Source organism: Tamandua tetradactyla, chromosome 23 (genome assembly GCF_023851605.1).
Source record: "Tamandua tetradactyla isolate mTamTet1 chromosome 23, mTamTet1.pri, whole genome shotgun sequence".
In the NCBI taxonomy this organism is placed as follows: Eukaryota; Metazoa; Chordata; class Mammalia; order Pilosa; family Myrmecophagidae; genus Tamandua; species Tamandua tetradactyla.
In genome coordinates this window covers 16,085,541-16,107,575 of record NC_135349.1, presented here as the reverse complement: position 1 = coordinate 16,107,575, position 22,035 = coordinate 16,085,541, and the positions used below count along the sequence as shown (strand labels likewise).

The window sequence follows — 22,035 nt, the reverse complement described above, 5'->3', positions numbered from 1 at the left end:
TTCAGGATTATCTGGACCAGGGACCCATCTGGAGGTTGCAGGTTTCTGGAAAGTTACCCTAGTGCCTAGAACCCTTGTGGAATCTTATATATTGCCCTAGGTGTTCTTTAGGATTGGCTGGAATGGTCCTGGTTGGGGGTTGGTAGGTTATGATGGGTAGGAAGGTCTAACTGAAGCTTGTGTAAGAGCAACCTCCAGAGTAGTCTTTCGACTCTATTTGAACATGTGCCTATATAGTTTTTATAAAACTACAAAATAATTTAAAATATGTAAGTCACTCATGAAATATTAACCGTGGTTATTACTAAGTAGCATGATTATGAGCAATTAATACTTCATTGCATTTTTAAAGATTTACAATGAATATTAATGTTTTCCTAATAAAAATGTATTTTTACGATGTGGCTGTAAAAGTGTCTGGTTTCCTGGTCACTGCCTTTGTTCTCTGCTGGCCTGGAAGACAACATCTGGATTAGAAGCAGAGCAGAAAATCATTCTTTCTTCCCCTCCTGAATGCCTATAGACAAATTATAGAGCTCTAATTTCATGGCTGTCAGCCTCCACTCCTCCCTCCTCATATTCTTCAGGATGTGAAGTCTCTGCAATTTCAAGTTCCTTCAAGCAAACATTCCAGTTGCCCAGAGATGGCTGCAAGATTTAAAGATTTTTTTTTTCTACTGTGCTTAGTTACTGTTGAAAGAAGAGTTTGGTGGAGGAGGGTGTGATATCCTAGTCAGGTAGACATTTGCAATCAATCAGACCACCTTCCCTTACCACACTGACGGCTGGGAATAAATTCAAGACACGATGTTGCGGTTGGAAAGGTCAAGCTGGCCACTGACAATGAAGGAAAGGCTTGTACTAGGCACACAGGCTGACTGAAGAAGTTCCATCAAGCAAAAGGCAGTTAAGGTTCCAGAGACTGGCACCCACAACTCAAGTGATCTGGGCACTACAAATCCAAAGTGAGCTGGGGGCTCCGCCAGGCCAGTGAAGCAGGACTCAGAAACATTGATTCCAGGGAGGGGAGGCAGAACAATAAATCTCCAGGTAGCTAGGATTCAGTTTGGCAGCCGGTGCCCCCAATGAGAGGTGCCGGCAAAAGGAAGAAGCCCCTGGCCACAAGGAAGCCAGGATTCTAAGACCTGGGGCACACATGGGCACTGGAAGGTCTGGGCTTGGGAAGTGCTCTTTATAAGAACAAAGACCTGTGGGAGCAGCAGGGGGCAAGTGAAAGGAAGTGATCTGGCAAAGACAGAGGACTACTAGGGTCAAATCTGCAGAGGAACTCCTTGGAGGACTCAAGGCTCTAGGCTGAGCACTGCTTCTTGCTCTGAATGAGGAGGGCCAGAAACGCTTCTGGGCCCCCTTGTCAAAGTCTTGGCCCAGGACCTGGAGGGGGCCGAGGCGGAGATGAGTAGGTGGTAGTACTCTCACAGTGCTTAGGGAAAGAACAAGCTGGGGACTTGAGGACAGGCCTGATGAACGACTGGACGTCCTCACTGCTTTACCCACTTGTATCCAAACTCCGGAACTGAAGAAGAGCCTGGGAGTAAATATCCTTCAGAAATCCCCCTCGCTTCACCCGAGAAAACAAAGCCCGTGCAATAGAGGTGATGGTTTGAAAAGTGTTCACGTGCTTTTTCCTTTTCTCTTTTGGGCTTGCTCTAAGTTGCAAGCCAGGCAATTGTTCTGAGTTTTCTAAATGCCTTTATTCCTCCTTTAGGAGATGGTGAGTGAAGAGTGGAGAAGTCAGATCATGGGTTCTTTCAAAATGGTGAGAAAACATTTTGGGTCACCATTAAAGCTGAACACGGAGGCTGGCAGTGGGAAGAAAGAAGAAAGCACTCTACATGGAAGTTTAATAACTAGACTAAGGTTCTATGGGAAAGAATAGAAAGTGAGAAAGGTGGTGAAAGGTGACATATGCCCAGCTTTGGGTATTAGGTTATGAGGTTGGTACAGAGGGTGGAGGTGGAATTTTGCCACCACCCCCGTTTCCTATGGGGGACTTTGGGAGGTGCCTGCCTCACAGATGGCCTTATAGCCATCTGGGGGCCCACCTACCTGTGCCCAATATAAATGGCAACACGGGGCTGTGTGGCAGAAGGCCACTTGCTTTAGCCCTTCTGCTCAGTTCCTTGGTGGGAGGAAGCTAAGTTGCAAGCCAGAAGAGCAGCTGAAGGCTGTTTCATGGGGAGCAAGAAGAGCCAGCAGTTGAGGCTGGGATGGGGAACAGGGAAGAGGCTCAGGCGTCTGCAGCCAGCAGGAGCCAAGAGGAACCAAATCAGATGGGACCTGGCCAAACTGAGAGGTGAGGCCAGCTGCAGACATTTGCCACTAGTGCCAGCAAGGCAAGCAGCAGCAGGGAGACGAGGGACACTGGGAGAGGACACTCTACACAAACATCCTAAGGCCTCCCTTGTCCTCCCTTGAGGCCTCCCCCTTAGCCACAAGGTGCTATAAACCCCACCCATCCCGACATACCCAGAAACCATCACAGAGGAGCTGGGAAGGGCACAAGACAAAGAACTGGAGGAAACTGAGAGGCGAAGCATTTCCAAAGGAACAGTTTAAATTCACAAACTGGACTAACTTTGATCAGTAACTTGCCTTGAGTCATGCTCAGAGCCCATTTACCCAATCTCAGAAACTTCAGATTTGGGTCTAAGACTCAAATGGCTCATCCTGTAAATGGGTTCGGTCTACGAAACCTGATGTGGCCACCACTTAAACCACAGCAGGGAATTCAGTATTAATGAAAGACACTCAAGGAGCATTTCGCTCCTTTTTCCTTTAAGGTACACTTCTTAAGAGCCTGGGGCTCCACTGAATTGCATGCACAGAAGTCAAACTCCAAAATACTGACTTGGGTGTCCTATCAAATCCACAAAGGGCTTTCTATGCAGGTTAGCTTCAGCAACCCTTGCTTGCTGCTCATTCTCAAAAGGCTTTTAAAAGGACCACTGCTCTATCAAGCACTACTGGTAGTTGTGTTGTTCACAACAATTAAGCAAGCTTGTCACAACCTCTTTGCTGCTAAAATGATGTGCTACTAGAATGATCTAATGACACAAGAGCTTAGACTTTTATGAGAAAATTAAATCCATTGCCCCTGACTGCTTGCGTGTCTGGTTGCAGAAGCTGTTTTTAGAGTTGTGCTAGCAGCAAAAAGAGAGAAGACTATGATCTAAAACTCCAGATACTGCAAAGAGTCAGCTCAGATTTCCCTACTTTGGAAAAGCGGGTAAAGCTTAAAAACTGAGCTGGGTCAAGAGGCTGAAAAATGCCTCAAAGTCCTGTAAATTAGCAGCAAACATTTATTCGTGCATGCTGGACTATTGAGAGTTCATTGTTTGGTAAAGAAGGGCATACAGATGTTTGGCTGTCACTGCTTATTAATTAAATTTCCAAGCACTAAAATAAAATTCCATTTGCTTTCTCTTCAATCTAAGAGGAGTGAAACAGTTTCATGTTCCTATACTTCCACAAATGAAAGGAGAAAATGGACAGTTCCGGACTCCAAATCTGGCCTCAAACATATAAATGCTGTGCAACTGGTAAACCCTGAAGAGAACTAACCTGTCTTAGAGGATGAAAACTCTGGCCAGCGCTGCAGAAGAGTTGGGGAAACAGAAGAAGCTCCTTAGGTTTGAGAATAGGTTATAATCTATATCAGAGCCATCTTATCCAAAGGACCGCCTGAAAACAACCAAGAAATAACTACTCACTGAGGGCCAGATAGACGAAGAGACAAGAAAAGTGCTCTAAACTTCACGGTATAGAAATTTATCAGAGGCAGAGGGGAAGAAATGGAGAAAGGATGGTTGCTGCTCAGAACTCAATTCAAGAATTTTCTCTTGGGGGCTTTGAGAATAGAGTGGAAAAATTTTAAAAATACGAAGTACAGAGAAAGATGGAAAGAAAAAGAATACGGGTGCATCCAAAAGATGGAACATTCTGGATTCATCTAAGGAAGGAAGGGGCACTGGTGGTTAAAGCTACCAAAATAACGGCTGGATCTTGCCCCTCTGCAACCAATCCACCAAGGTGCAGTATACCAGCTTTAAACGAAGAGGAATCTGAGGTCCATTGCTGTCCTCCCTGTTAGATCAATTTGATAAAATTAATGGTACTGCTGCTTCCCTATTTATGTCCGGCAATAACTCAGGGACTGAGTATTTAACTTGAAGGCATGGCCTATTCCTTTTTTTTTTTTTTTTTCTTTTTTAAATCCTTAAATTAAAAATAAAAGTAGGCTGCTTTTTGGCAACCCACAACATTGAAGCTCTTTGTAGGGGAGGAGGAAGCCTTTCCATTATTCAGATGGAAGCTCCTTGCTGCTGAGAGCTGTCACAATACATGTCAGCGGATGGATGCAGGCCTCTCTGCTTGTCAGCCTGGAGAACACTCACCCTGCAAATGCTGCTTTCGCTCCAGGGCATGGCCCAGGAATTTTGCTTCCAAAGGAAAGGTATTTGGCAGCAATTTCTGTGTGTCATGCAAAAGGAGATATTGATCTACCAGGACTGGTATTGAAGGTACATAAGTGATGTTAAGAAAAATCATTTATTTCACCCAAAAGCAGCATGTTCATCACTGAGTAAGTCTACTTTCATTTTAGAATGAACAGCTTCCCAAAAGGAACTGACTTGGAGTATGAGGGGCCTCTTATTTTCCCCTGAAGTTCCTCTGGCATTAATAATGCCTCCCTTTTGTTAGCACCCAGGATCCTTTACCGCATGTAGGATGCTAAGCCAAGGACATCCAATGATGTGGTTATTTGTCATAATCACTCAGTTGTTTGAGCTGGACCAGATAAGAAGAGCAGAGTTTCAGGAGCCCCAGAGTGAGAAGCAAATCTTGCTACTGAAACACAGAGAAGACCAATCAGCAGCATCGCTAGCATTTTTAGAGCACTCACTATGTGCCATACATTGTTTTAAGCATTTTACATATATTACCTCATTTAATCCTCATACCAAACAGATACTATAATTACCCCCTGGTTGCAGGTAAGGAATTGAGGCACAGAGAGGTTAAGTAACTAGTCCAAAGCCTCACTGAATAGGTCTCTGGAGCACATCTAGTGCAAATCTTCATTCTACAGAGAATTAAACTGAGGCTGAAAGCTAATGGTCAAATCTGGCCTGGAAAACAGGTCTTGGGAAGCCAGCCAATGTTTTTTCTATCATATCATGCTGCCAACACCTGGGTTCATTTAAGACCTCAGGCTCTCAGCTGTGAGATCCGTCTTTGAGCACCACGAGAAGGTAGCAGCCAGCAATGAACTGCTATGCACAGTGGACAAACTGGGCAGTGATGTCTCATATTTCCCTGTAGACTGCAACTGCCACTTTCCCAGGAAGCGAAAATGTTGAAGATGATGCTCCTTTAAAGTCCTGATGAACTAAGATGGTTCCTAGGTATTTCTTTTCAGCTGTCTGATCGAACAGCAAATGCTTTAAAGAAACAAATATGTCTTCTATTAGCCAATCCTCCAAAAGGGCATTCTTTGCTTCTCCAGCAATCATTTTCATTAGTGGAGTTCCCATTTGGGGGTCTTGAAAATGAGTAAGCATGGATAAACATGAAAATGAGGAGACTATCCTCCACAGTGTTGAAAATAGAGGCTTATAAATGAGAAGCACTGACAAGTAATAATGAAACAAAGGGATGAAGGGACACAGTGTCATAGAGCCAACTCTTGTTCCTTAGTGATATGTTATAACGATGCTTCATTGGGCAGAGTAGGGAGGTCCGCCTCTATTGACATAACCAACCTCCTCATCAACTGGATTCCTCCTCCAAGCTTGTCCCCTGAAGAAAGCAAGTAATGTTCGGTGGAAGCTTTATTTTTTTAACGTTTAACTGTAAATTGTCCTTGGTCTTGTTCTGTAGTAGAAATGGATTCACTGAAATCTTTGATTATCTACAACAGCTCATGCCATAGCTTCCAAGTTTACAATGAGTGCTTCTCTTCAGAGGGACCAAAAGCTCTGTTATGGACGTCATCTACTACAGGAACACACAATTTCAAATGTTGGGTAAGATTTATGGGTATGAAAATTGAAAGCCCATTTACACAGAGGGTGAGTGGCCCACTTAGTGGCACACGCCCTCATGGTGGCAAAATCAAACAGGTCATTCTTCTGTTACTGGAAGACTCAGAGGGCAGCAAAAGAAGGTCAAATGTTCCACTAAGATTTTTCTCTTCCTGAACCACGACAGGTTTCACTTGACACCTAAGTAAGATTCTTTTCCTGAATCTCCTTTCCTAAACCCAAGGAGAAGTTTAACGACAGATCTTTGGCCCATCCTTACCCACAACACGCTGCAATTTTTCAGGGCCCTTTACAAAACCAGGGAGGTCTCCACTGTGTGATGCTCAACAACTCCAGGTTGCTCCTCGGTTTCAGAGTCCCTGCTTGCAACTGTACTGTGACAAGTTCTGGGATGTGACCCCGGCTCAATTGCTTGGTGTCCTCTGCTGCCCTGCCATGTCTCACAAAAGAGGCTCCATGCAACATTATAAGGTTGGCTTGGAATAGACATTCCAGACTTTTCTCAACCAAGAATTAACATCCAACTGTCCAACCATGTTGCAAGCTTGGCTGTCCACCATCTGCCATGGTCATCAGCTCCATCATCCCAGTAAGCTTTTTGGTTTAACAGCAGCTTTCTTGAATTATCATTCACATACCATAAATCCACCTATTTAAAATGTATGTTCACAGAGCTGTGTAACCATTCCAACAATAAATTTTAGAATATTTTCATCACCATCCAACAAAGCCTGTACACATTAACAGTCACTCTCCCCTGCCCTTCCCGAGCAACCCCTACTCTACTTTCTGTCTCTCCCAATAAGCTTTTTATTCATCTTCAGTCTCCCTCATTGGACCAGTAGATTGAGTCTGGGCTCTTCTGTTTGGCTTAGGGTCCTCCATACAGTAGTCCTCTTATTTTGAGCTACCCAGTCTTCCATCTTTTCTCTATTTTTCAATGTACATTTCCCACCTCCAGTCTCATCACCAGACCGTAAAACCCCATCCACAATGTGCAGTAAAGGGTTAGCTCAGCAGACTTGGGGCACTAACCCCTTGCACAGAACCAAGAAAGAATTGGCCCTTGACCAACTCCTGGAGTTCACCTCTGAGCCCTTGGAATATCCTTCTGATCAGAGTATTTTTATATACCTGGGGCTTTGGGCTACACCCATGATTCAGTCTATACAAAAAAAAAATGTAATTGTGCTGACCCCTGTTTTTGTTCACCTGGACCTTGAACCATGCCATATCAGTTTGACCTCTGTGTTTGGGGGGACGGGTGGAGGTGGTACTGGAGACTGAGTAGTTCAAGTTGGTCATACTGGTAATCCATCCTTACATGACTGACCCCAGTAAAGTCCTGGGCACCCAGGTCTGGGAGGAGCTTTCCCAGGCAGCAATACTTTGTATGTGCTGCTGCAGATTGTTGCCAGGAGAATGAAGCACTGTCTGCACAACTCCACTGGGAGAGGAAGATTGGATGCTTGCCCTCGATTTCTCCTGGATTCCACCCTATGCACCTTTTTCCTTTGTTGATTTTTCATCTGCATCTTTTTGCTGTAATAAACTATAACAATGAGTATAATACTTTTTCTGCATTCTGTGAGTTGTTCTAGCTGATTAAACCTGAGGATGGCTGTGGGGATCCCCGACATACTCATTTCCCCACTATACTTCTAAGTGTGTTATCCCCCACATATCTGCCAGTACAAATCCCCTCCAACTTGCAAAGGCCAGCAAGTCACACCTTTCCAGGGGAGGCAGCACAGCATGGGGGGAAAGAGCACAGACGCTGGCCAGGCCTGGACTGAGTCTGAGTCCCAGCTTCGTTACCTGCCAGGTGTGACCTTGGGTAAGCTACTTGATCTCACTGGGCCTCGGCAGCCCCACCTGTGACTGACAATAGTATGTATCTTAGAGGACTATTCTGAGAAGCAAATGGGTTATTATTTGTAAAGCAAATAGGCACACAGAAAATTCCAGTGTCCATTACAGTTGTTGCAATCTTTCTCATCCACTCCACTCACAGAACTCCCTCCCTCCTAGGAGCTCACGTACCTGTGCTGAAGTGCTATCAGGTACACGTGGGCCTCCAAAGTTTGTGTGTCTCCAAAACAGCCCATAAACCCCTCCCCAACAGGCAACCATGCAATTCACCAACACTGCCCACAGCAATGCCTACCACAGGATTGAGCGCACAATACATTCTTAAAAATAGATCTGCAAATGCATACAGACTATGTCTCTATTCCAAAGTCTAAAAAAATCGGATTCTTCTCTCAAAGCTTCCCTCCTTTGTAAGCCAGTCATAGTCCTCCAAGGAGGAAAAAATAACCTTCTCTCTTTATAGCCATGCACAGAATTTGGGACCCCAGCAATTGTGTATATCCAGAGCAGGCCTTTCAACTGAACGAGTCCAACAGACTCTAATGGCTCCTGCACCTTATAATTTATTACCAAATTATATGTTGGATTGAGGATTGCTAATTGTTAATAATCATCTCAAATTAGTTATTAATGAGTAATGTCACTAATTACAAGGCCACCTAATGCAGAGCAGGGAGGCGGCACTGCTGGTGTCTCCCAGGAGATGCCTGACTCAGCTTCCAGCCAGTGCCCTGCAAACAATGTGCTGTAAAATGTCTCATCTCTGACCCCACAGCCCTGCCCTTGCCTGGTAAAAGTCAGGGGATTTTATAGCTGGGGAGAACTGTACAGATCAGCACTTCCCAAGCTGTGAGCAACAAACGTCTGAGCACTGCTGAGTTAAGCCAGGGTTTCATGAATCCACGGGTGTAGCTAACCTAGCCGAGCTTTGCTTTCAGTGATATTCAGATGATATTTCTCATTTGTAACTTGGTTACTGTTTTTTACAGGTGTGGACACCCTGTTAAGAATAATGCCATTTACGTTTATGCAAAAGCACAGTGAATTCACAGTAGCTTTTTGTCAACAAATCCTCGTGGAAAAATTTGTTAAATATTCCTGGGCCCTCCAAACTGCCCTCGATCTTTTTTTGTGCTCCTGGTCAACTCAGCCCTTCCCAATTCTCTCAGCAGTTACTCCAGACCTTTACCACTTTTCTGTAGCCCCCCCCATCCCAGGTCTCTCTCTGTACTTTGCAAATGAGCTTGCCTCCTAATTCACGAGGGAAATGTAAATTGCAGAGCACAAGCTTTCTTCCTGCCTCTCAAAGCCAGACTCCTATTTGTGTTTTTAGCCCTACTTCCCCTTCCTGTTCTGGATCCTTCTTTCCCAGCCAGTCCCTCCCTCCTTTCCTTGTCTTCAGACTTTCCTTCTTTCCTTACTCCCTCCCCTCAGCTGTGTGGACTCCTTCATGGTCCTCTTTTGGCTGAGGCATTCAGACAATAGAAGCTAAATTCCAAACAGATCATGCAAAAAAGATAGTCAAAAAATGGTTAGCTGAAGAACAAGGATGAGCATGGATTGCTGGAGAGAGGAATGTGCTAGGAAGCTCTCTCTGGAGAGAGCTGTGCTGGAGTCTATGTGCCATCGGAGGTGGCAGGTGATGGGAGACCCCACCATCCAGCATCGAGCCTGGCTGGGGCTCCCATCCCAGGAGACACCCTCCGGCTCCTCCCTTGGACTTAGAAAGAGAAAAGTGGCCTATGGGACAGAAGGGTGCCCCACAGTTGGGAAGTCGCTTTCCCCTCTTCCGTGCCTGGGTCAGGGGACCAGAAAAAAACTACATAAGGGACACTAACCTGGGAGCACTTACAAAGGGATGCCTACCATAAAAAAAGAATGAGGCTGTTGTTCATGTTATAATAGGGAAGAGCCTTGCAAACATCATGCTACCTAGAAGAAGTCAGCACATTGTTTGCAGGGCACAAAAGCCATGTACCACATGATTTCATTTATATGAAGTGCCCAACATAGGCAAATCCACAGAGACAGAAAAGGGATGAGTAGCTGTCAAGGACCGGGGTTGGGGATGAGGGTGGGAGAAGAGTGACTGCTAATGGTTATGGGGTTTCCATTTGGGGTGATGCAAAAGTTCCAGAACTAGATAGTAATGATAGTTGCTCAACATTTTGACTGCAATAAATTCTATTGAATTTGTACTTTTCGAAAATGGTAAATTTTACGGTGTGTATATTTTACTATACACACACCCAAAACATCATCAACAAAACAAAACCAAAAATGGGATGCCAGATCCTGGAGACCCTAGCTGGGAGAGGATGTGGGGTGGGTACAAGGTGGAAGAAGAGGGAGTACTGACTGGGAGGGGTCAGCTGGGAGACCTCTCTCCAAAAAGCAACGCAGAGGTTCAGATCCCACACTCCACACTAAGGAACCAGAGGAACCATCCATGTGCCCAACAAGGAAGTCAGTTTTAATGACCTGCTGGCCATCCTAAGACAGGACTAATCAAGCAAGAACCTTCTTGCCCCCTTTTCTCTTCTCCTTCCCCCAGCTTGGACCCAGGTGGAGTCAAACGCTGCACGCACTGAGAAGGTGAGTGAAGGGAAGACAGAATGAGGTGACAGTCCCTCTCCCACTGCCAACGGTCAAAGGAGCAGGCCGTAGCTAGGACAGGCCAATTCCAGTAAAGTTCCATTTTTTGTTATTACCCAAGACTAGACCATTTTAAATAGTAGAGTTGGGGTGGGTTTGTGACTTAAAGTGATCCTGGGACATTTATTACCCAAGAGTGATTAAGGAACCTGGGGCCTGCTGTGGTTTTCATCCCTGCACAAATTAAATGAGTATTAGGAAACTAGCACATGGGGGCTTTGGTGAAGATACTCCCATGAGGTGTATTTGTTCACTGTGCTAGAGATAAATGCTGAGTGTTTTCCATTCTGAAGAAAAGTCACTTGATCTTATACCTCCCCTCCCCAGTTTCTGCCCCTCTCCATATCCAAAGACTCCCCCAAACATCTCAGAAGTGTAATCTACACTTACTTTCCCTACTGCTTTGTGCCCCATTCGTTCCTCAACCCACTGTCATCTGGTATCTGAGGCAAGCAGAAATATCGAACAGTGGTTCTTAATATAAACTCTATGGATCCTTAGGAGACGGGCCTCAAGGCATCATAAACCTCATGAAATTACATGCCAAGTTCTGCTTGCAGATACATATATGGGGGAAACAGGACCTATCACTTTCATCTGATTATTGAAGAAAGTTTTAAAGCCACTGGTCTAATGATAGCTTGCTGAAATCACAGTGGGGATAACAACACTTTGAAGAAAGATCATGGCTGATGACATTGATCGGGGAACTTTTTGGTATAGGGTTGAGAGTTGGGTCAATGTTTCTCAAACTCTTTCACCGTAGAATCACAACAGCAGGGGGCTGTGCACACAGGGAGGGTTGGGGATCTCTAGAGGCTTATTTCCAGCTTTCTGAAGTCTGGCCATGTTTAGCCTCTGGCTTGAAGAGTCACTTTCCCAGTGTCCCAGCCTCACAATAATGCTACATACCCCGAGCACCCATAGTTCCCAAGGTGAGAAGCATGGACTAACACCAGCTTGGGAAGGACAGAAGCTTCCAAGGGAGTGAGTGTAGAATAGCGACCACATTCTGGAGGATCCAGGTGGTCAAATCCAGTCTAGAAACATGTTTTTTGGCCTTCAGAGTTTTAAGGAAGAGGGATTTATTGTTAGCATCGAAAAGTCATGAGATTTCACCAAAGGATCTGGATTTGTGGCTTCTCTTAAAAACCTGAGCACCTGACAAGATTGGACCTGCAATTCCCCCAGTGCCCATCCTATGGGGCAGGTAGCAGTGGCCTCCTGGGGTAGGGCCTGCCAGGCCAGAAGCCTGATGCTTGGCCCCTGCTCTCTTTAAAGGCACCTGCCCATTTTCTACACCCTGAACTCTGGTTTAGTAAAAGCAGAGCAGAGGACAAACAGAGAAACTTGAAAACAATCATACCAGGCAGGAGAAAAAGAATACATAGAAAGAATCAGGAAAGAAATAAAACAGAAAGGATGTACATTTTCTTGATGCAACACTGCACCAGGCAGGAGAAAAAGAATACATAGAAAGAAACAGGAAAGAAATAAAACAGAAAGGATGTACATTCTCTTGATGCAACACTGCCTGTACTATTTGGCCACAGGAAGTCTCAGTGTAAAAGGACTCATCTAATCTAATGCTATTTGGATTATAAAAAAGTCCACCTCATCCTTTACTCAAAACCACAGTTATTAAAACACTGGCATCATGGTGGGAGGTGGAGGGACTACCATGTCCTAATGGTTTAAGAAACCATATTGCATCTGCTTAATAATATCAGAGGATCCATAAAAATTCCCACCAGCAATTACATATCTCCATCAACTATTAACAAATTAAGCATTGCCTAAGTTATGATACATTTAAAAGAGAACATTGGCATTTGATTCTATTTTCTACATCAGGGGTGCATGTAATATTAATGATTCATGGTCACAACTCTATTTTCTTGAGTCTTTTTAAAGTGCATATTAATCATCGGTTAATGTTACCGTAACTCATTAAATACAAGCTTACTTTTCGCTTAGTGCCTTGCATATGTGCAGGGATAGCCACTGCAGATGTTTTCTGGGCATCCCAAAGCACTGCACTGTAACTGCCTCCTTCCCTCTGTTACTAGAGCTCCCCCTAATTTTGTATGAGCTAGAGGTCAGCCTCCCTGTGTGTTAGGGATGGTGGGCATGCTTTAGAGGAAGCAAGATGTGGCCAAAACTATGAAATCACTATCAGGCCATCATTTGAGATTCATCCCTTCTAGTTCAGGAGGCCAAGGTGGTCTTTAAGTACTCCCCTTTGAAGTTTCAACATCCCTGAAGGTTCTACTTTATTTCTCAGATAACAACAGTTATCGATAGAATTATAACCCTCTCCTAAAAGATGGGTCCAACTCCTAACTTCTGGTCTCCTGAATGTGATCGTATTTGGAAAGAGGATCATTGAAGGTATTATTAGTTAAGATGACAGTAAAATGGATTAGACTGGTGTAAATATAAGGAAGGGAAATTTGGACACAGAGAGAAAGGAAACAGCCATGTCACAGAAGCGAGGATGGAGTCATGCCACCAGCCACGGAACCCCAGGGATTGCCAGCAAGTCAGTTGGAACCATACGTCCTCTGAAGTTTGCAGGGCTACAAACTTCAGAGGAAGTATAGTTCCAACTGGGTTCGTACTTCCAGCCTTCAGAACTATGAGACAATAAAGTTTTGTGGTTTCAACCCACCCAGTTCATGGTTTGTCATAACAGTGCTAGAGAATTAAGACAACACCTGAGTGATGGACCCACACTGTCATTTACAAAAAGCCACAAGCATGAGTGTGCAACATTGCACAACTAATGGACATCCGGGTTGAGATGGGGAACCAAACCCATGTAAACAAGGCTCAGACTGAGGGAGTCACAGGGGCCCAAAATAACCTTCCCTTGGTATCACAAGCGTGTCCATGGGACATCTACACTAATTCTTTGGCTTTCCAGGCACAGAAGAGAGCATGGGACAGGAAGTCTGTTCTCTAAGACTTAAGAATTTGTAAACTGAGAAAGAACTTCATGACTACTTGTAAAAATCCTTTGCTCCTAATCCATAAATCCTTCTTTGCACCCAACAAACACCTGAAACTTGGCAAAGGTAAGGAGGCTTCCCCCACCTCTTCTGACTTAAGACAGAATCACAGAAATTTTAAGAGTAGCTTGGCCCTCGAGAAGTACTCACAGAAAACTCAGCTGATCTGTAACTCAGGTATCAGTCACCTTGGTTGAAACGGAAAGCATCTGTTGAATAATGCCTCCCTACCAAAGATACCCACAACCTACTCTCTGGAACTGGTGAATGTTACCTTATTTGGGAAAAGGGACTTTGCAGGTGTGATTCAATTAAGGATCTTCCATCGGGAGACTATCCTGATTATCCAGGAAGACCCTAAAATAATCACAAGAGTCCTTATATAAGAAGGAGGGAAGAAGCTCAAATAGGGAAGATAGCCACGTGATGAAGAAAGCAGGGAGATGAAAGATATTGTGATGTGGTCACAAGCCAAGGAATGCAGGAGGCACCTAGAAACTGGGAAAGGCAAGGAACCAGCCTTGTGAGACCCTGGTTTAGCCCAGGAAGGCTCATTTCAGACCTTTGACCTCCTGAACAGCAGAAAAATACATCTGTGTTATTTTAAGCCACTAACTTTATGTAATAATTTCTTACAGCAGCCATAGAAAACAGTATCAAATCAGCCTTCTTCATTTCAACACCCTTTATATTTGAACTTCCCAGCTGGTATGCCAGAGATATTGACCTCCAAGGGGCAGCTGGGTGGGGCGGAGGCAAAATGTGGCACTCCCAAAATGCCCTCGGGTTATCCCCAGGCTGTTGCCCAAAGAGTGTTCTTTTCTACGTATTTCTGTATCATGAGAAAGGGTAGAGAGCACTGCAATAATCCAAAGGTTCAAGTGTGAAATAGCCCCAGGAGCTGATGCTTTCCAAACCCTTACTTAAAACCTCCTGAACACAGTTCCTATACATAAGGGAGAATTAAAAAGTGTAAGCATGATTATTAAGCATTCAGCATTGCTCTTTGAGAAGTCGCTAACTTGAACATTTTAGCTAAAGGAGCAAAATGCATTATCGTTTCTCAGCAAGAAAACTGAGATCATAAGATACGATATCTGCAGTTCTTAAAGTCTCTACTTCATGCTGCTTTCGGGCCCCACCCCCACCCCCCCACTCCCCCACCCCCCCACCAGAGCTGGTCCTCATGCTGCTCTGCCCCCCAAGCTGCTCCTCTTTACCCCTGGACATGGGGGATCGACTGGCTCCCAGAATTGTTTGTCACAGACCTGATGGGGAGAGAAGGGTCTCCAGCATCCCACCAGTCTTTCGGGGGGCTGATGTACATGCACCACAGCTCCCAGCTGTACCCGTGGGCTGAGTTCTCATAGCGCTGCACCTCGAAGTTGTCCTGTTTGATGTTGTCGATGGAAGGAAGGATCACGCGCTTCCGGTTTTCCTGGATTCGGGATAGAACTGGCTCAGCCCTGAAACACACAGAGGTCAACGTCAAACCCCTCTCCTGACACACGCCCACATCTCGACAGGCACATTGCCCAAAGTCACAGGGAATGAAGAGAGGCAATTTAGGGGAAGGTCGGGCTTGGAGCAGGCTGGAATGCGATGGAAACTGAGGCTGGGTGAAGCTGAGCCACCTGCCCGAGTTGGACGCATGTGCTGGGAAATGTAGCAACATGCAGAGCTTCCGAGGAGCTCACAGCCTCGCCCGGTCAGGATCTGCAGTGATGCTTACTTTGGCATGAGAAACCTGGAGCCAGAATTCCGAACACAGGGCCCACCCCCAGAAAGTGCCAAGGCAAAGTAGAAGCCAAAGCAAAGCTAGGTTCGCAGCGCGATTTGCATTGCACTACATTTTTATATTGTGAGTTGTTTCCCCTTGCGGCAATGACGGTTCCCCCCCACCCCACACACCCCACTGGCTGTGAATTCCCAATCCTAGAATAGGCCACTTCTGCCCTTGATGGTCTGGTTTTAATAAGCATTTCACTTCTTCTTTGTGTGTCTGTGTGACTCTTTCAGTTGTTTTAATTGATTATTTAATTGATTTCTTAAAAGGATCTAATTGAATTGGTTAGCAATATGAGGCTGGGGAACCAATTAAATGCAAAGGCAGGCAGAATCCTGCCTCCTAGCAAGCCTCACACACACACCCCCTGCCCCCGCCCCACAGCAGGCCTTAGGGTGGGGATTTAAAGCCGGGGAGGCTTTGACTCAGGGGTCAAAGGCAGCTCCAATCGCTTCAGAGAAAGAAAGGGGATAGTCAGAAACAGGAAGGGATCATTTCCCCCATTCTAGAAGGAAAAGAGGGCTCTCATACAGGGTATTAATCTCTCTGCTTGAGACAGAGTGCAGGCTTTGGAAAAGAGTCAAGTGAAAATACCATTCCTCTGCATTTATTTGGAAGAATAATGAGAACGTTTGGCCTACAAACCATCTCTTTTCATTTGCAGCTATTGAATTACCTGTTGGCGCATCGCATCCCTCTATTTAAAACGAGCAATAAAATATACCCTGGGCCATTTACCGCCTCCGATACTTTTGCACATACCCTACAGGCTGAAGCCAAATGGGACTGACTTCTCACGGCTTCCTAGGCAACCTTTGAGCTTCGCCCCCACCCCCACCCCTCCAAGCACTGTCTTGGTCCATTTCCTTTGGGGTTGCCCCTTTGACATTTGCAGAAAGCCTCAAGGCTCGGATGGAGTGCTACCTCTCCCAAGAAGCCTTCCCTGATTTCCCCCAATAGAAAGTCTTTCTTCCTCTCTAAATTCTCAGGCTATTTTCTCTATATTATTCAAGCAATACTGACTAAGGCTGCCTTTGTTAATCTTTGACGGCCCGTTATTTTTCCTTAGCAGCTCACAATAGCTGCTCTTTAGTGAATATTACTATGTGCTAGGCACCTTTCTAACGTTTATATGTGCTGACTAACATAATCCTTACAACAATCCTCTGAGGTAGATACTACCATCACCATTTTACAAATGAGGGAACTGAGGTCCAGGAAGGTTAAGGAACTTACCCAAGCCACCCCCAGCTGCCAGCTGGTTTCAGATCTGGCTTCAGGACTAAGCCCTGAGCTCTAATGCCTCCTTGAAGGGCCTCAGTTTCTCTCCAGGCCTGCCTGGTGCCTTGTATACAGAAGGCGCACAGTTTGGCCCATCAAAATGTGGTGAAAGAGCTAGGTAACATGGAGAAGACTGTTCCAAAGCTATTTTGATTTTACTGTCTATGCTAGAATGGATAACTGGTACCAATAATTTTCTCTTCTCCCTGGGGACAGCCCATGGACTTTATTAGAACATGTACAGGACCTTCCCCCCAACCCTCACCAATTAATGTTTGGCTTGGACATGAGACTTGCTTTGGCCAAAGGAATGTGAGCAGAAATGACACATCTCTTTGGCCACATCTGAGCAGGATCTTTAATAACCGCTGCATGGTTCAGCCATTGCTCTTTCCCCTGAGCTGCGAAAAGGGTATGTCCTGGCCAAGAGGACTCCTTGGGTCCCAGAAGGAAGAAGACGTATCAAGCAGAGCCACAGACATGCCACTCTGACAAGAGATAAATCTTTGTTGTCATACATCAATGAGACTGGGACTTGTCCTTTTCACCACAATCAGACCAAGTAGAAGTTGAGACACTGTCCACTCTGCCATAAGTAACCACAAAAGGGTTTTTAATCCAGAGAGGGCTTCATGCCACCCTGCGAGCAATGGGGAAGCTGAGTCTAAATGGCAAAGGCCTGAGTCAAAGAGATCACTTACAATTAGACTGCAGGCTTCTTGAGGGCAGATACCAAAATTTGCCAGAGTTTGAACCCCAGTGTAAGTGACCAACTGGTCGCAGCTTTCCCAGGACTGTTCTAGTTTTGCCTCTGAAGTCCTGCTATCTGGCAAACCTCTCAGTACCGAGCAAACTGAGACAGCTGGTCACCCAAACCCCAAGCTAAGATAGCATCTGTCTACATGGTAGGCATTTAACAAATAATTGTCAAAAGAAGGAATTTAGGCAGCTACTGACTTCCTTTAGGCAAAAGAGAAAGGAGATGTAAGTTGAGAAGGCAGTCGAGACAGAGAGGAAGAGGTAGGGGTGAAAAATTCTTGGAAGGTGTAACTGACTAGAGGAGAGTTTGATTGGGTGAGGAACATGACGGGGAGAGAAGGACCACGTGAAAGGGACATGGGTGGTGCCACCAGTTTTGATAGGAAATACATGAGGAGGTAATGATGTAGAGGAGAAGGCAGTTGGTTTAGTTTGGGATGTGTCAAGCTTGAGGCTCTAATGGCACATTCAAGTGCTATCTGTTCTGAAGGCTTCTGGCTCAATGGCTCTCATACTTGAGCATGTTTTGAGTCATCTGGAAGGCTTGTTAAAACAGTTCGCTGGTCCCATCCCCAGCAATTTTGTAGGTCTGGCGGGGGTGGGGGTTGGGGAGCCCCAAAATTTGCATTTCTAAGAAGTTCCCAAGTGGTGTTGATGCTGATTTGGGACCACAGTTTCAGAACAATTACTATGAGATAAAGAACCCTGAGGCTCAGGAAGAGGTCAGAGCTGAAGACACACAGCTGTAAGTCAAAAGGATGTGTCCTGGCCAGAAGAGAAAACATGTCTGGGATGGCAACAGATATCACTGCGCATTTAAAAAGGCCAGTGTTAAACAGTGACCCCCAAATTCCAAATCTTTGTGTGATTGTGTGCATAGCCTTTCTCCCTTTATCCATCTAGTAAAAGAATCCTAAAGTTCGTTACAAATGAAAACAGATTTTAATTAGTGATGGGGAATTGGTTCTTCAAATCTGGTATTATGAACAGCACATATTCAAGATGGTACTATTGAACGTACATAAACATTATTTGCAAAATAAATGACTTCACCTCTTACTAATAACTCTGGGCGCAGGTTATTTAACCCTTGACTTGATTTATCATTGATTAGTTAGCAATATTCATATGACCATGCTTTTAATCTCTAAAATCCCATTCTGATTTTTAAGAGGCTCATTGAATTGTTTGGTCATTTTCAATGTTTGATTCTTCAGGCATCCAAAATCTACTCTCTATACATTCACCAATTCCTCAAATATTGTCTTTTTCACCTGGAAAAACATCACAGGCCATATCTGCAGAGAAAAATGCTTCTCTTCCTCCATATGGTTGAAGATAATCCATGCAAGTTCTGGGAATCTTTGTCCGCTAGGGAGAATCTTAAATGGATCTCTTTTCTCAGAATAACAGCCAACCATCATCCTCAGAAAAAGGGACAAAGTAGGAAAAAAGACCAATAAAAAATATGACTGCCTTGTCTCCTTAGTAAGTTCTGTTCAATTAATATGTCATTTTCACAGGGAATTTTAATGATGATGATAATAACAATGACAATGACATTCATGACAGATGAGTGGACAGCAGACAATTTTCTCTTTAGTTCTCAATATTATATCAGACTAAGGTCCCACCTTCCTCTTCCAACTAATTCTTAATTCTCCATTCTTCCAAAGGCCCCAAAGGAATGATTGGCCTCTGGCAAATGCCCCACCTTCCAGATTCTGGCCCTTACTGACCACACTGCAGTTCCTGAGTACCCCTAGGTTTCACCTCACGACCTACCAGCCAGCAGTGAATTCCACATGGGCATCGAAGAAGCCAGTGACCTGCCCCGTGGCCACCTTCCAGCCCTCGATGCGAGCCCGGATCAAGCCCTCTCTCTTCTGATTGCGTACCACCTTCACCAGTCCAGGGTAGCGTTTGTGGACATACTCCTCCAAGGGGACCTTCAGCTCCTCTACAAATGACAAAACACAAGAATGTCCCATAAACACGTGTGCCCAATTCACCGTGATGTCTGAAGATCTTCAGGAAGCTCAGAGATTGCAGAAGAGTTGGCATGCTAGTAATTCCAGAAAAACAGACAATCCTGTTTAAGGGTCAGAAGTTTTCTCTGACACACACCCATCTAGGGCATCAATGCTTTTACAGCATATAACATGCGGCTGGGTAGACTCCAGGCCTGACTTTCATATCCCAACAGTAGTAGGCGGGCAGATGCCCTTTGACATTGTTTTTTTTGCAGCCACTCCTCCTTCCTTGGCCAGTATCCCCATTCTCCCACCACTACCTCAGTCTGGTTTGTCAACTTCTAGATAGGCTTTCCCACCTGCATAACGATGAATTGTTACAGTATTGGGTGGTCCAGATCCATAGTCCTGCATCTGATACAACATTACCAGGGCTTGTGCTGGTCTTAGGATGCAAAGAAGCCTTTGCCCAGTAGAAGAAATGCTACCATGCGTCAGAAGGAATGCACCAAGAATTGAATACTCCCCCTTCCATAACAAGCAGGTGGTAAAGTGCTTAATTTATATGATCTAATTTAATCCTCACAGCAACCCTAGGAGGTTGCTCAATTAATTCCATTAATTAAATACATTAATTCCATTTTTCAAATTAAGAAACAAATGTAGAGAAACTAACCTGTCACAAGGTCACACACCTAATGATGACAGAGCTGAAACCTAGTCTGAATGAGTCTATTGCATGGACAGAAAGGTTGATATCTATGTGTACATAAGAATGACCAGGTATAGGGTGGATGGGGAAAAGCTGACAGGGGATTTTTAGGAGCCACCTTGGAGATTCTCATTCTGCAGTCACTAGTGGTCAAGGAGCTGCCCAGGTGATTTTGATGCAAGAGGTCCACAAACACTCCTTTAAGAACATTATTACCCCCAACTTTGCTCTAGAGAAACCTAAAAGGGCTGTATCACCAGAAATTGTGCAGGTCCCTCACTTGCAGTTTGTACATGACAGCTTTTACCCAGTTAAATCCATACATGTGCAACATGTATAGAAGCTGATTGCTTTGGGTCATGGCCGGGAATGGATGTGGCCATGTGACCCAGGAAGAAATACAGACGATGGGGTGTTTAGATGGATGGGGATGAGAGAGTCTCCAAGGGCACAGAGACATGAACTAATTCCTATGAGCCAAAAGGCAAGGATAGTGAGGACCAAGAGATTAGTGGAAAGGCACGACCATCTTAGAGAAGAAGAAAAGGAACCGGAGGAAAAGAAACTTCAGGTCCCCATGAGGCAGAGCATGTGGTTGGGAGTGTGGCTTGCAGTCAGATGTCTTCAAATTAAGCCTTGCTTCTCCATTTTCCAAAGGCCTCAGAGGAATCAGGCCAAGGTGTCCTACCTCCCACATTCTAGCCTTCCTGACCACACCGCAGGTCCTGAGTACCCCTAGGTTTCAGAGTCTAGTATTGTCATTTATAAACTGAGTGACACTGGGTAAGTTAGCCAACCCATTTGTACCTTAATGTTCTCCTCTACAGAAGAGGGATGACACTGGGGACTGGATCCCCTCCAGAAAACATGTCCAAATCCTAACCTGGATCCTATACGCGTGAACTCATTTGCAAATAGGACCTTTGAAGTTACTATTATTAGTTAAGGTGTGGTCAAACCAAAGGAAGTGAGCCTTAATCCACTATGGTGGAAGTTCTTACAGGCAAAGGAAATTGGACATCAGAAGAAGCCAGAAGAAGAAGAAACCAGAAAAAATATCACCATGTGACAGTGATTGTCATCACCAGAAAGCTACAGACTTTGGAGAAAGTATTGGGTTATCAACACCTTGATTTTGGACTTCTAGGCTCCAAAACTGTGACCAATAAATTCCTGTTGTTTAAACTGACTGGTGCATGGTATTTCTCATAGCACCCCCGGCAAACTAAGACAAATAAAAATAATAGTATCTGCCTCATAGGGTTGTTGTAAGGATTGATACCTACAGAAGGTCTAGAATTATCCCTGGCCTGATGTATAGTGCTCAACATTGAGAAGCTAGTCTGAGTAATTCTCTTTACTCTTTCCCTCCGCATAGGTTTGAGATATTTGAACAGAAGATTTCATAGTAACTCAGGTGGCCTGGAAAGTGAAAGCCATGCTTGAGATGATAATAACGGATCTACGCCTATAGACTAAAACTGTGGTTCTCAAATTTGAATGTGCATTGTAATCACCTGGAGGTTTGCTGAAACAGACTGCCAAGCCTCAACCCCATGGATTCATTTTTAGTAAGTCCAATAAGTCCAGGGTGGGTTCTGAGTATTTGCACCTCTAACGAGACCCAATGCTCTAGGATAGGGAACCACACTTTGAGAACCATTGAGCTCCAAAGTGTCAGTCTTAGTATGTTCCCTGGCACATGACACACCCTTGATAAAAGTTATCGATTGTTGGTGTTTTTGCCAGTATCACTATCATCTCTGATGTCATTCCAGAGTTGGTGAGGGGCCAGTGGAGACGACAGGCTGGGGAGACCCTCTGCTTATTTGCTCACCCCAAGAAAGGGGAGGATGGCCAAACAACTGGGACTGGAGTGGGTCAAAGGACACTCAGATTCTAGATACCATCAACTGACAAT

General features: G+C 44.8%; 1 protein-coding gene across 2 annotated transcripts in view; it reads right to left on the bottom strand.

Annotated features, from left to right (window-relative positions):
• The window catches only part of GALNT17 (polypeptide N-acetylgalactosaminyltransferase 17), a 443,754-nt gene that overhangs the window by 185,810 nt on the left and 235,909 nt on the right, over positions 1 to 22,035 (bottom strand). Inside the window, exons 4-5 of one of the 2 annotated variants that reach the window (XM_077140206.1) lie at positions 19,215 to 19,389; positions 14,872 to 15,069 (exon numbers count right to left, since the gene is read on the bottom strand). In XM_077140206.1, coding sequence (XP_076996321.1) covers positions 14,872 to 15,069; positions 19,215 to 19,389 — 373 coding nt within the window. Of the gene's footprint in view, positions 1 to 14,871; positions 15,070 to 18,703; positions 18,894 to 19,214; positions 19,390 to 22,035 lie in introns of those variants that run through there. The other variant, XM_077140207.1, reaches the window with a different exon arrangement.